Source organism: Culex quinquefasciatus, chromosome 3 (assembly GCF_015732765.1).
Source record: "Culex quinquefasciatus strain JHB chromosome 3, VPISU_Cqui_1.0_pri_paternal, whole genome shotgun sequence".
Lineage (NCBI taxonomy): Eukaryota > Metazoa > Arthropoda > Insecta > Diptera > Culicidae > Culex > Culex quinquefasciatus.
This window is the reverse complement of record NC_051863.1, coordinates 166,360,193-166,373,302: the sequence shown is the minus strand read 5'-3', so window position 1 is coordinate 166,373,302 and position 13,110 is coordinate 166,360,193. Positions and strand designations below refer to the sequence as shown.

Below are 13,110 nucleotides of genomic sequence, written 5' to 3'. Positions count from 1 at the left end.
ACAGACAAGCGTGATCAATTTATTTAATCTCGATTAACAACATTGTTGCAAACGGTTTGATTTAGTAACTTTTTGAACAAAAAAAAATCTTTTAAAAATGCAGGGTCAATCAAGAATTTCATTTCAACAGCTTGTTATCTGTTCAATCCCATGCATCACATGTGTTTTTTTTTTGCACTTCAATCGAAAACATCTTCATTTTCACCGGCCGAAATAGCTCAGTTGGGAGAGCGTTAGACTGAAAATCTAAATGTCCCCGGTTCAATCCCGGGTTTCGGCAAGAGTAAGTTTATTTTTTTAGTACTTAATTCTTTTGAAAGAAGCAACAGAATTGATAAATGTCTTGTTTACTTTTCAATTGCCATGTTAAAAAGAATGGATGCCGAAACCCGGGATTGAACCGGGGACATTTAGATCTTCAGTCTAACGCTCTCCCAACTGAGCTATTTCGGCTTATAAATTCAATGCATCGGTCGTTAATTATTTTTTTAATAATAATATTTCTCATTTCAGCATTTTCTTTTTATTGATTTTTTACCATACCACCAACCAACACCATTTCAGGCTGTAAATTACCAAGTCTTATCTTGAATGTTCAAAAATGGAAGGGGTCGTCCCCTTCTTAGTCACGAGATTTTAAAAAAAATTAGCTCGGAATCGTCATTAGGGACAAAAGTTACCCCTTGGGACAAAGTTTCACGCAAATCGGAGAGGGGTCGGGGTATCTTTATTCCGATTTCGTGTGAGTTGGCGAAGAATTACGCATTGAATTTTTAAATCAAAGATGGCTGCCAAAGTGGCGTTGCAAATTTCGACGCCAACATTTCAAAAAGCATCATGTACAAACCATGCATTTTGAGAAAAACGCATTTGAATGTTGAGCATCCATTTTCAATTCCCATTTTAATATAAAAGCAAAATAAGATGTTCTAATGATAACAAACGATGAAAAACGTTGCTTTTATTGATACTTGATCATCCAAATTCAATAAAACATTATTTCCGTAATTTTATTTGAGAAAAACAAACATAACTTCTTTTGAAATCACCAACGTTTATATCACCCTGCTGGCATTTAGGGGGACGCTTTGTTATGATTCGGTTTTCTTCGCTGAATGTACATTGTTATCCGAGCATTCGTTGGTGAAGGTTGTCTGAATCAACATGACTCGTCGCGTCCCGGCGCAAAACGCCGGTAATATTGCCCTACCTGCGGCTCAAGCAGGCAAAAAAGTGGGAATTTCCAAAAGGAAGGTTGAGGCCTCAACTGATGGCCAAAAACCGGGGATTTCCAAAAGGAAGGTGCTTTTGGAAGTGACATCGAACAGCAAAAAGACGAAAAAGAGCGACGGTACTGTACCGATGGATGAGGAGGAGGAGAACTCTTCGTCCCACGAGGAGCAGCTATTGAAGAACAAGTTCGCTGGACTGCCTGACGAGGACCAGGTAGCGGAAGCAAAGGAGAATGAAGTGAAACAGCGAAAGGAGAAACTGCCTCCTTTTTATGTGCGGCAATCAGCAGCAACGATCGACTTTCGAGCGGGGCTGGTTGAACTCATCAAGTCTGGGAAAGTCCTAGGCAACATTCGTCTGTGTCAGGACGGATTTAAGGTGCTGGTGCAATCCAGGCAGCACTATCAACTGGTCAAGGATTACTTGACCGAAAACGAGGCGGAGTACTTTACCCATGATGTCGTCATGGATAAGCCGTACAAAATCGTCGTCAGAGGTCTGTACGACATGCCAGTGGAGGAATTAGCTGCCGAGCTAAAAGTTTTGAAACTGGATGTGTTGGCCGTGCACAAAATGAGCCGACGCAACAAAGACATCAAGTACCGTGACCAGCTCTACCTGCTGCATTTGGCTAAGGGATCGACGACGCTTCCTGAGCTGAAGGCAATTCGAGCGGTTTTCAACATTATCGTGTCGTGGGAGCGATACCGACCAGTGCATCGTGACGTCACACAATGCTTCAACTGCCTGGGTTTCGGGCACGGAGGTAAGAACTGCCACCTGAAGCGTCGTTGCGCCAAATGTGGTACCGATGCGCACATCACATCCCAGTGCATCCAAGATTCGCTGGTGAAGTGCCTCAACTGCAACGGTGAGCACTCGTCAACCGACCGAAAGTGCCCCAAGAGAGCTGAGTTCGTGAAAATTCGGCAGCAAGCATCGACGAAGAATCAGCCTCAGCGTCGTAGAACTCCTCCAGCCCTGGTGGAGCAAAATTTTCCACCTCTTCAACCGCGACGCCAGGTCCCGAACTTGGCACCGTTGCCGTTGGATCCCAGGAAGAGAGCTGAGATGAATCATCCACGGCCGGGTTCCAGCCAGGAGCCGAGACCGCCACCACCGGGCTTCAGCCAGGAGCCAAGACCAACCCAAGAACCAGCAGTTGAGGAAAATGGTAATGATCTTTACACCTCAACCGAACTCCTCAATATTTTCAAACAGATGTCCGCTGCACTGCGTGGATGCAAAACCAAGACCCAGCAGATTGAAGTGCTGACCTCGTTCGTCATCCAGTATGGATCGTAGGTCCCTCAAGCTGCTGAATTGGAACGCTTGCTCCATTAGGAGGAAGAACTTAGAGCTGGTGGATTTTCTTCGCGAGAAGGAGATCGACGTAGCTGCCATCACGGAAACTCATCTGAAGCCCGGTGAAAAAGTTTATCTGCAAAACTACAAGATCGCGACGCAGCTCGATAGGACCACCTCTGGAGGAGGAGGTGTGCTTGTCGCTGTTCATCGTGATCTCAAGCCACGCCGGCTGCCACACTTTAAGCTGGACATCATCGAGGCCGTTGGGTGGAAATTCCCACTTCGGTTGGCCCAGTACTCTTCATTGCTGCATACTGCCCACGTCAGGTGAATGCCAGAGATGGTTCAGCAGCAAAACTGAAGAGCGATATCCAGAAGCTGACACGGCGGAGCGCAAAGTACATCATCGCTGGTGACCTCAACGCGAAGCATGAAGTTTGGGGCAACAGCAGGAGGAATCGGAACGGAGTGATTCTGCACAACGATCTGCAAAACGGATACTACAACGTTGTGAGTCCGGATCGTCCAACGAGGGTGGCTCGGTCTGGGAATCACTCAATCATCGACTTCTTCATTACCAATATGGCTGAGAACGTGGCTCATCCTGAGGTGTTTGAAGAGTTGAGTTCTGATCACTATCCGGTGGTTGTGGAGGTTGGAGCTTCCGTTACTCCGCAGCGGCAACCAACCCGGAAAGATTACCACAACGTTGACTGGCAGCAGTTTCAGCAAGTGGTCGACAGCAACATCGACTATGATCAACACCCGGAAACTTCTGCTGATATTGATCGTTCGCTGGAGGTGATCCAGCAGGCTATCAACCAAGCAGAGGCTGCCAACGTTCGGGAGGTTCCTGTTAATTTTAAGGTAACTGATATTGACGTAGATACTAAACACTTGATTAGACTTAGGAATGTTTATAGGAGACAATATCAACGGACTGGGGACTATGACAAAAGATTTCAGTTAACAATTTGAACAAAATCATACAAGACCGACTTGACAATATCAGAAATCAAGAATTTTCAAAACATGTAAGCCAGCTTGGGAATTATTCAAAACCATTTTGGAAACTTTCAAAAGTTCTTAAAAACAAACCAAAGCCTATTCCTCCTCTTATTGTTGAGGATTCTCCTTTGATTACATCCGAGGAAAAGGCAAATGCACTTGGGCTTCATTTTGTTAGTTCACATAATCTTGGCGCTTCCATGACCAGCCGTAAAGAAACATCAGTTGCCAATAGTATTTCAACAATCAATGACTCTACCTTTGAATTTCCTGCAGATTCCCATGTTTCTGGTGAGGAAGTCAAAGTTGCAGTTAAACAAATGAAAAATATGAAAGCTCCAGGCTTTGATAACATTTTAATCTAGTGTTGAAAAAACAGAGTGATCAGTTCTTTCAACATCTAGCCAATATTTTCAATAAATGTTTGCAACTTGGTTACTTCCCCACCAATTGGAAACTGGGCAAAGTCATACCAATTTTGAAGCCTCAAAAGATCCAACATCGCCAACAAGTTATCGTCCCATTAGTCTTTTGAGTAGTCTGTCCAAACTCTTTGAGAAGGTCATCTATTCAAGGCTTTTGGATTTTACCAACGATAATAATATAATTTTGAATGAACAGTTTGGCTTCCGAAAGGGACATAATACTGCTCATCAGCTTACGAGAGTAACTAAAATCATCAAGCAGAACAAGCTTGAGTCTAAATCAACTGCTATGGCTTTGTTGGATGTTGAGAAGGCTTTTGACAATGTTTGGCATGATGGTTTGATACATAAACTGTATTTATACGGTTTTCCAATGTATCTTATCAAAATTATCCAGCACTATCTTTCGGAGAGATCGTTCAGGGTTTTCTGAATGGGATTGCTTCTGGATTATTCAACATTGATGCTGGGGTTCCCCAAGGAAGTATTCTTGGCCCACTTCTGTACAATATTTTTACATCTGATTTGCCTACTCTTCCTGGTAATGGTGTGTTGTCACTTTTTGCTGATGACACTGCCGTTATTTATAAGGGTAAAATAACCAGATATTTAGTTGGCCGTCTTCAGAAGGGTCTTGACGTTCTTTCCGAATACTTTGGCGACTGGAAAATTCGCATAAATGCAGCCAAAACTCAAACCATCATTTTTCCACTTTCCAAATCGGCCAGATTTGTCCCAAAGGATGATGTTTTGATTAAAATGAATGATGTTTCGATACCCTGGTCAAAGGAAGTTGTCTATTTAGGTCTCATACTTGACTCGAAACTATTGTTTCGGCAGCATGTAGATAAAATATTGAACAAGTGCAGCATTCTCATCAGGTGTTTGTATCCTTTAATTAACAGAAAATCAAAGCTATCTTTGAAAAATAAGCTAGCAGTTTACAAACAAATAATTTACCCCGTTATTGAGTATGCAGTACCTGTTTGGGAGTGTTGCGCTAGAACTCATAAATTGAAGCTCCAGCGTGTCCAAAACAAGGTACTCAAAATGGTTTTGAATGTTCCTGGCTGGACAAGATCAAGTGAGGTTCATGAATTAGCAGAAGTAAAAATGTTGGATCAGAAGATTCAAGAAAAATGTTTGAAATTCAGGGAAAAATGTGCTATATCTGAATACCCCTTGATTCAAGGATTGGTTTAGTTTATGGTAAGATTAAGTTAGTTTTAGGTTAGGTTATGTTTTCTTAAATTTTTTTCCTCATTGTACCTAGTGTTACAAAAATGATAAATCATATACTTTTAAAGTTAAGAAAATGAACAGTGTTTAAATAACGAAAAGCAAACTAAAGCTGAAGAGCCACAGCTGACCACTTATTATGTAAACCAAATGTAATTATTATAAGAAAGATTCAATAAAGTATATTTAATTCAAAAAAAAAAAAAAATTCGCTGAATGTACATGGCGCTTTGTTCATGTTGCTTTTTTTCCGTCACGAGGTTCATGTAGTCTTTTGTTTGACAGGTTGACAGGGCTATATAAACAGAGACTGCTGATGGCAGAGATTTTGTTTATGCTACTTTATTTAAAATCATGATTAAACAGACTTTACTGAAGTAACTTTTGCTCATTTTTGGTGGAGAGGTAGCTTATTAGGAGTACTTTCAGAATATGCAATAACCCAGAAAGTGTCAAAATGTACATGATGTCTTTTGAAATGTTACCGTCGATTTGACTGAAATGGAATCGCAGAACTCAAATTTCATGTTAAGAATATAAGAAAATAAAGAAACATGAAACACTTTTTTCATGATATTCTCGTTTATTTATTCATTCATGTTTTCATGTTTTCAGGCAGATTTTTAAACATTGTTTCAGTTACAACAGTAACAGTTATACATATGTTATTTTCAAAAAGGTGTTCACGTGGTTTATGGATTACCCCTTATGGAATATTTTGAAATCCAGCTTTACTTTTGAATAGGTCTGGAAATAGATAATTTTTTTAACTGCATAGTTCAGACCAAATTATTAAAAATTTTGAAATATTTTTATTGAAAAAAAGTCACTAAATTTTGAAAAAAGTTTAGTCAGTTAAAAATTACAGGCTAACTAGGCAACAGTCTGAAAATTTAATTTTCGTTGATTTGAATTCTTTGTGAGGCTGTACAATCAAACCCCGATGGTTTGACACCAACTGTTGTCAAACGAATGTGGTCACTTTTTAGATTGACACCTCTTTTACACGGAGTTTACACACACTATCAAACACTATCACTTTTTAGTTAGACTTTGACCAACCGACGGGTCACAAACTAAAACAGTGTCAAACGAAAAAGTGACGAACTGTCACTTTTTACACTGCGAATTTTTTTTGAGTGTATCTCAGAAACAAAATGCCCGATTTTCAAAGTCTCTGTTAGAAATTTGTAGGAAATTTTCTCTGCTCCTCAAAATTTTTTTTTCGCGGATGCCTTTCTTTCAAGAAGTATTTTAAAAACGCAAGTAGCTATAAGTTGAAAACGATAAATTTTATCAAAAAAACAAATTAAAGGAAAGTACATTAAATGTATTTAAATTTTCCATAGCAAATTTGATTTAGCTTCAAAAAATAATTCTTTATAACTTATTTTCCAGGTTATCGAAATTTTCATTAAAATCATGTCCTATCCAGATTTTGCACCTTCAATAGGGTGCCATCAAATAAAATCGACTTGAGGGATTCTTTGTTGTAATGTTGGTACCACTGCGCGATTTTGACATTTCGGGCGTGCATCATTCGTAACGCCATCTTCGCATAAAAATCTGGATATCTTACCATTTTTGGCTTACCATTTCTGGAGTTTTTTTTTTAAAGGTCCAATAAACCAAATTTCCAGTTTTTGCTTTTTGGGTGTTTTTAGAACCGCATTGAGTCAGGGGTATTAAAAAACACCCAAAAAGCAAAAACTGAAAATTTGGTGTACTGGTCCTTTAAAAAAAAACTCCAGATTTCCACACTGAGCAATTCCATGCCAAGTATAGGGAATCGGTTGTACCGGACCCTCTCCAATTTCAATGAAACTTTGTAGATATGTTATCCTACGGTTATGTAAGCCATTTTTATGTATATGGAGCCAGTTTCACTCGATAATAACATTTGAGAAGGGCGTAAGTGTTTTCAATATTTTTGTAATTCGGAATTTAAATATCGCTGTATCTCGAAGCCGTTGCATCGTATCAAAAAGTGGTCAAAGACAAACTTGTAGGAAATTTGACGGACTTTTCAAAAAAAATACACTGAATGAAAAAAACACGCCACTTCTATGATTTTTTTTTATTTTTATGCTTAAAAGTCAAATTTGAAGGTAAGCCCACGATTTTTTTTTGTTCAAAATTTTTGTGAAAATAGCCTAAGATGTTACAAAAAGACCTGCAAAAAATGCAAGATGAAGCATCTCAACTAAAAAAATATAAAAATCATTTATGTGCTCTAAACGTCAAAGTTTTCAAAAACCGAATACGGGAATCGATTCTCTAGACAATCTATATAAAAGTCTCCATATTGACCACTGCCGTAAGTCCAATCTTTGTGAAGTTACAGCGGTTTTAAAAATAAAAATGTTGAAAAAATGATTTATTGATGGTTTTTGACGATTTCTATATGACATACTTGATTTTTCAGTCTCGTTAATTTTTTTTTACCGGAAAGCTCGTCCAATTTCCCATTAGATTGTCTTTGACCACTTTTCGGAATAACTCGTTTTTGTCGATTTAAGACATTCTACTGAACTACACTGAAAAAAATATTCAGTTTTCAGTTATGAGTTATGCAATTAGCTTATATCTGTAAGCCAATACTTCAAATCTGGAGTTTTTTTAAAAGGTCCAATAAACCAAATTTCCAGTTTTTGCTTTTTGGGTGTTTTTGAAACCGCCTTGAGTCAGGGGTGTTAAAAAACACCTTAAAAACAAAAACTAAAACTTTCAAAAAAAAACTCCAGAAATTGAAAAGTGGTCAAAGACCTAGTCAAAGACAATCTTATGGGAAATTGGCCGAGCTTTCCGGTAAAAATATTTACGAGATTGAAAAATCAAGTCTGTCATATAGAAATTGACAAAAACCATAAAAAACATGAAAAAAATAAAAATAAATAAATAAATAAAACATAATATTTAATTAAACATTATTTTTTAGGACACTCAAGGGCTGCTAGATGTTCTGCACCACCCTGTGGGAGTAGGAAAACGAACACATGGCACGAACTGTCAAAGAGGAAAGAAAATCAAAACAAGATAAGTAAACAAGATTAGCAGAAAACTTCGTGCACATTTCATTAAAATAAAATTACTAAATTCTACAAGTAAACATTTCCAAAATCATGAACATCGAGCTCCGAAACGTAAGCTACGATCTCCTATTCAAAATTCGCCAAAAAACAGTAAATTTCCAACCAATTTCCCCTCACCCTTTTCAGCTCAAAGACTTTCTCGGGTTATACAATCGCGTAACGGAGCTCTGCTTCTCGTCCTGCGTGGACAACTTCAACGTCCGCGACCTGTCGCCGGAGGAGGTTCGCTGTGCGGAGAACTGCGTCGGCAAGTTCACCAACACGAACCAGCGGCTGATGCAAGTGTACATGGACGTCCAGGGCAAGATCAACGAGCGCCGGTACGCCGAAGTGGAGGCCCTGCAGGCGAAACAGGAAGCGGAACTGCTGCAGCAACAGCAGCAGCAACAAGAGTTGGCCGATAGTCAGTTGCCGGTGGATGGTGGGACTAGCGGGGACAGTGGGCCGGAACCTGCCAATTTGACTCCGGTGGCCACGAATTAGGGTTAAGGTGAGAGGTAATTTTATTTAATAAAAGTAGATTCGAGCAACTAAAGTCATGAATAAGGTTTGCTTGAATGTCCTGGTTGGGGTTCCAGGGGCAGGAAAGACCACGTTATGCCAAAGGATTCTGGATTGTTTGATTTTAAAAGAGTCCTCGATACGGTTAATCCACATTTGTTTCGATGATTTTATTAAATTCGACGCAAAGATTAACCTGGAAAACAGCTCATTCAAAGGCAAACGAAAGCGACTTCTAGAACTTCTTGAGGAGATTATCCAGAGCATCAAAATTACCAACCGAGCAAAGTTAGAGGAAATCAATCACATTCTCTATGAAGAATTTCAACAGAAAGTAGCAATAGATTTAGCAGAAGCGCCCTCAAACTATCTTATTCTAATAGACGACAACATGTACTACCGGAGCATGCGCTATCAAGTGTTCCAGATTGCTAGAAGACTCGGAACCGGATATTTTCAAACTTATTTCGAAGTCAGTTTAGAAAGTGCCAAGTCGAGCAACTCCAAACGATCTAATGCTGTTCCAGAAGAAGTGATTTCTCGGATGTTTTACAAGCTAGAAAAACCGGACGAACGCATTTGTAGGTGGGAAAAGAACACTGTAATTTTAAGAAATTCTTCCGATGAACTAGACATTATTTTAAACACAACTTTAAATTGTTTGGAGCGACCTGTAGCACCATTGGAAGCCCATGGCACGAAGAATCCCGTTGAACAGTCATTCGTTCACAAGGTGGATCTATTGCTTCGAAAAGTGGTTGGCGAAATGATCAAACAACAGAAAGAAATGCTCAACAGTGGTGAGGTCAAACTGTTGGCCGAAGGCTTGTTGAGCAAAAGAAAACTGCTGTTGGAGGATTTGAGGGCAGGTTTGGTTGAGATCGATCCAGAGCGTGTTACCGGCGAGCAAATTCAGACTTGGTTGCAGTAGGAATTGTTGAAACTTTGTAAATAAAAAAGATTGTGTGGAAATCAGTCTCTACATTATTTTTGCTGATGCAAAGTCTTATCACAGACCTAATTTAAAAGACAAAATTAAATCTCATTAATAAAGTTACAGGAAATGAGTTTCTTCACAATATACAAAAAATCTTTGAAAACAACTGAGTGCTCAAAATATGTTTACCCTCAAATTTTTTGAAGAAAAAATTCCAAAATATTAAAATGTATCTGTTGTAATTTACAAGCTCTATCTAAATTTACTGTCGTTTAAATGTTTTATTTTTCATGTCGATTGTTTCTGCAGCAAGAGCTAGAGAAAACTTTACCTCAATTATTTTTTAAAATAAGCAAAATTATTTTTTTATTATTCTTTAACTATTATTGGAAAAACTTTAATTGAGAGGTATTTTTTTCATTTTGCAGTAAGTATTTTAATTTAGAGATTTGTTTGACCAAGATTTTTTAATTTTGAAAAAAATACTTACAAATGGAAGTCACAACTTTGTTAAAAATTCTTCGGAAAAAAATAATACTGCGATTTACCTGATACAGTCCAGACTCGATTATCCGAAGGCCTTGGCAAAATTTCACTTCAGGTAAACTTCGGATAAACGAATCACGAAAAAAATGTTTCGAACTTTTTTTTGGTTGTTAAGCTTTAGTATGACCCCTAAACTACTCTGATAGATAATCAGATAAAGTCTCGACAGTAGCTGGATTTTTTTCACTGACGTTGAAAAAAAATGTTAAATAATTTTTCCGGAATAATTTTTATTCAGCTGGAAAAATACTTTATTTCAAATCAAGTTTCTTCTTTCGCTAACTAACATTCCCGTCCCTTAAAATCGAGATCTACAAACTGGCATGGCGGGCGCCGTTGGTGGTCAAAGACTGTTACCTATTCGCAACTGATCTAGCTTTAGCAATCATGTTGTTTTATCTTTTCAGCGCGTTCATACATGCAGTTGATAAGGAAAACACCACTAGATCGTCGAAGCCTACAATCAGTAATGCTGAAAGGATATTCTAGGCTTAGTGATTTTTCACGCTCAAAAATTGCTAATTTCCCGAGGACCTTAATTTCAAAACACCAAATTTCACGGAAATTTCGCGGAACGTGAAAAATATTAAAATAACAATGTAAATTTTAAGATCAAATTACAGAAACTACCTTTTATGCTTTATTATATACTATTATCATTTTAAAAAATCTTAACTTAATTTGAACGTGTCACAAAACTTGTTTAAGGATGGGCTCACATATATATTTTGAAACCAACATGTAGGGCATGCGTATTGTCAGCTGTTTTATTTTTCTACATTTTATTGAAAATAATATCAAAGCCAAATTTAACAAAACAATCTAACAATTAAAATAACTTTTTTGCGACATTTTGCCCAGTAATAATAGTTTTAAGGTTTTCATCTCACTTTTCAAATACTAAATTAAAAATTAATACAAAAATGAATAGAAATTTTCAACATTTTATTCAAATTCAGAACAGAAAAAAGTTTTTCAACTTCCACGGGAAACATCCATCAAAATAATTAAATATCGTGAAAATTAAATAGGACTAAAATGTTCTTAAAAGGTGACTTTAAAAGATAAAAAGCTATTTATTAAATCTTGAATAAACCAAGCTTGAATCATTCAATTTGTTTTAAAATTATATCTTTCAAATTTCATGTTAAATGATAGTTAAATTGTTATTAGTGCGAATGAAAATATTGCCAAATTCAGGAAGTTTCCTTAGAAAAATTGATAAACTGTTATTTAGAGTATCAAGATAATAGCAACCTATGTTCTAAATATTTTTCTTTATTTTTTGTTCCTTCGGTTATGTCATTGCCCGGCGGAAAAAGGAAAGACTAATATTTTCACTGAATGTTACTTTTGCATGAATGTTTGCTTTTAATTTATTTTTAAAATTAAATCAATACAATTTAAAAATAAATTAAAGTATACTTGTTCAGTCAGTTTTAACACGTTTTGGATGAAAAGACAAAATTTTCAAAAAAAAAAAAATGCCGAGAATATTTTTTTCTTTTTTGATTGATTTTAGTAAAACATCATTTAAGTATTTGCAGCACTCACTTCTCAGTAATTGTTGTATAAATTTCATGTTAATGTTTGTTTTGCTAACAATTCTCTAAATGGTTCATATAACAGTTTTCAAATGAATACTCGTGAAATTTACATTAAAAGTCTTTATGAATGAAATATTTATAATGTTGTTATTTTATGAAATCGATTTGAGAAAATTAAAATTTCACGGGATTTCACGGAAATCTTAAAATATCACGAAATTCACGCTGTCCGCGAAATCGTGAAAATTCACTAACCCTAGATATTACGGTTCTGTTCAGCAACGGAGGAGCAACCATGGGTGATCTCTCATGCTCATGCTCGTGCTCAGCAATTCCCCACGAAAACAGCATGATTCGAAAAAAAAGTTGTCCGATCGGGCCCAAAATTAGCGTCGGCCAAGGAACCCGAAATAATTTGATCTTTTTTTTTATGGACCATTTAGGGTTTTCGAAATTTCAGAGAGATGCTTCAGATCCTATTTCTGATTAAAAAAAAAATCCAGAAATTAATTCTGCATTAGATTAACAAATAAATTAACATGGAATGATATGATAACATGATAACAAGTTGTTGTCCCTCGGCCCTGCATGCGGACTCAAATTCAAATTTCAAAAGATTAAATTAAAAAATACAGTTCTTTTCGAAACAAACTCGCACTTTTTCGTGTTTGACAGTTTGCCAAACTCGCAAACATGGCTAAATGTATGTAGGCTGACGTTTGTACAAACAAATCCAGGCAAACAAACAAAGCAGGCAAACTTTCAAAAAGTGCGAATTTGTTTGTTTGTTTGCCGTAGTGTAATAGCTCCTTCACCGAATGCTGCTCGCTAACTGGGCTGAACGAAAAATTACGAGGGGACTACCGATGCATAATATTTTCTTGATGAAATTTAAAAATAAAAGTAACTATTTTTTTATAGTTTTCTTTTCATATTTCTTTAATTGTGACTTAAAATAAAATAAAAGTTTGAAGAAAGTTTTTTTTTTTATTTATTGAACATGATTCTTGCATCAGTTAACCCCTCAGTAATTTTTGTTTGTTTTGGTTTTTTGAAGTTTGTCTGCGCCAGTCAAAAAGCAAGGATTAAACAGGATGCTTTAAATATGACAATAGAGCAATTCTCTACAAAATCGGTCTTTTTTTTTAAATTTTTTTTTTTTGTATTTTTTAATCCGACTGAAACTTTTTTGGTGCCTTCGGTATGCCCAAAGAAGCCATTTTGCATCATTAGTTTGTCCATATAATTTTCCATAAAAATTTGGCAGCTGGCCA

The 13,110-nt window shown here is 36.9% G+C and overlaps 2 protein-coding genes and 2 non-coding genes across 4 annotated transcripts; 3 read left to right on the top strand and 1 right to left on the bottom strand.

Moving 5' to 3' along the window:
- The first annotated feature begins 207 nt into the window (after positions 1-207).
- Trnaf-gaa lies at positions 208-280 on the top strand. The gene has a single exon. It is a non-coding gene; the product is annotated as a tRNA-Phe (tRNA).
- Positions 281-380: 100 nt separating this feature from the next.
- Trnaf-gaa lies at positions 381-453 on the bottom strand. The gene has a single exon. It is a non-coding gene; the product is annotated as a tRNA-Phe (tRNA).
- A 7,744-nt stretch (positions 454-8,197) lies between these two features.
- Positions 8,198-8,840, top strand: LOC6043711 (mitochondrial import inner membrane translocase subunit Tim10B). The gene is made up of 2 exons (XM_001861300.2): positions 8,198-8,356; positions 8,432-8,840. The coding sequence occupies exons 1-2, from the start codon at positions 8,336-8,338 to the stop codon at positions 8,786-8,788; spliced, it is 378 nt and encodes a 125-aa protein (XP_001861335.2). The 5' UTR covers positions 8,198-8,335; the 3' UTR covers positions 8,789-8,840.
- On the top strand, positions 8,822-9,778 carry LOC6043710 (L-seryl-tRNA(Sec) kinase). Its single transcript, XM_038264683.1, has one exon. The coding sequence runs from the start codon at positions 8,844-8,846 to the stop codon at positions 9,735-9,737; it is 894 nt and encodes a 297-aa protein (XP_038120611.1). The 5' UTR covers positions 8,822-8,843; the 3' UTR covers positions 9,738-9,778.
- The last annotated feature ends 3,332 nt before the right edge of the window (positions 9,779-13,110 follow it).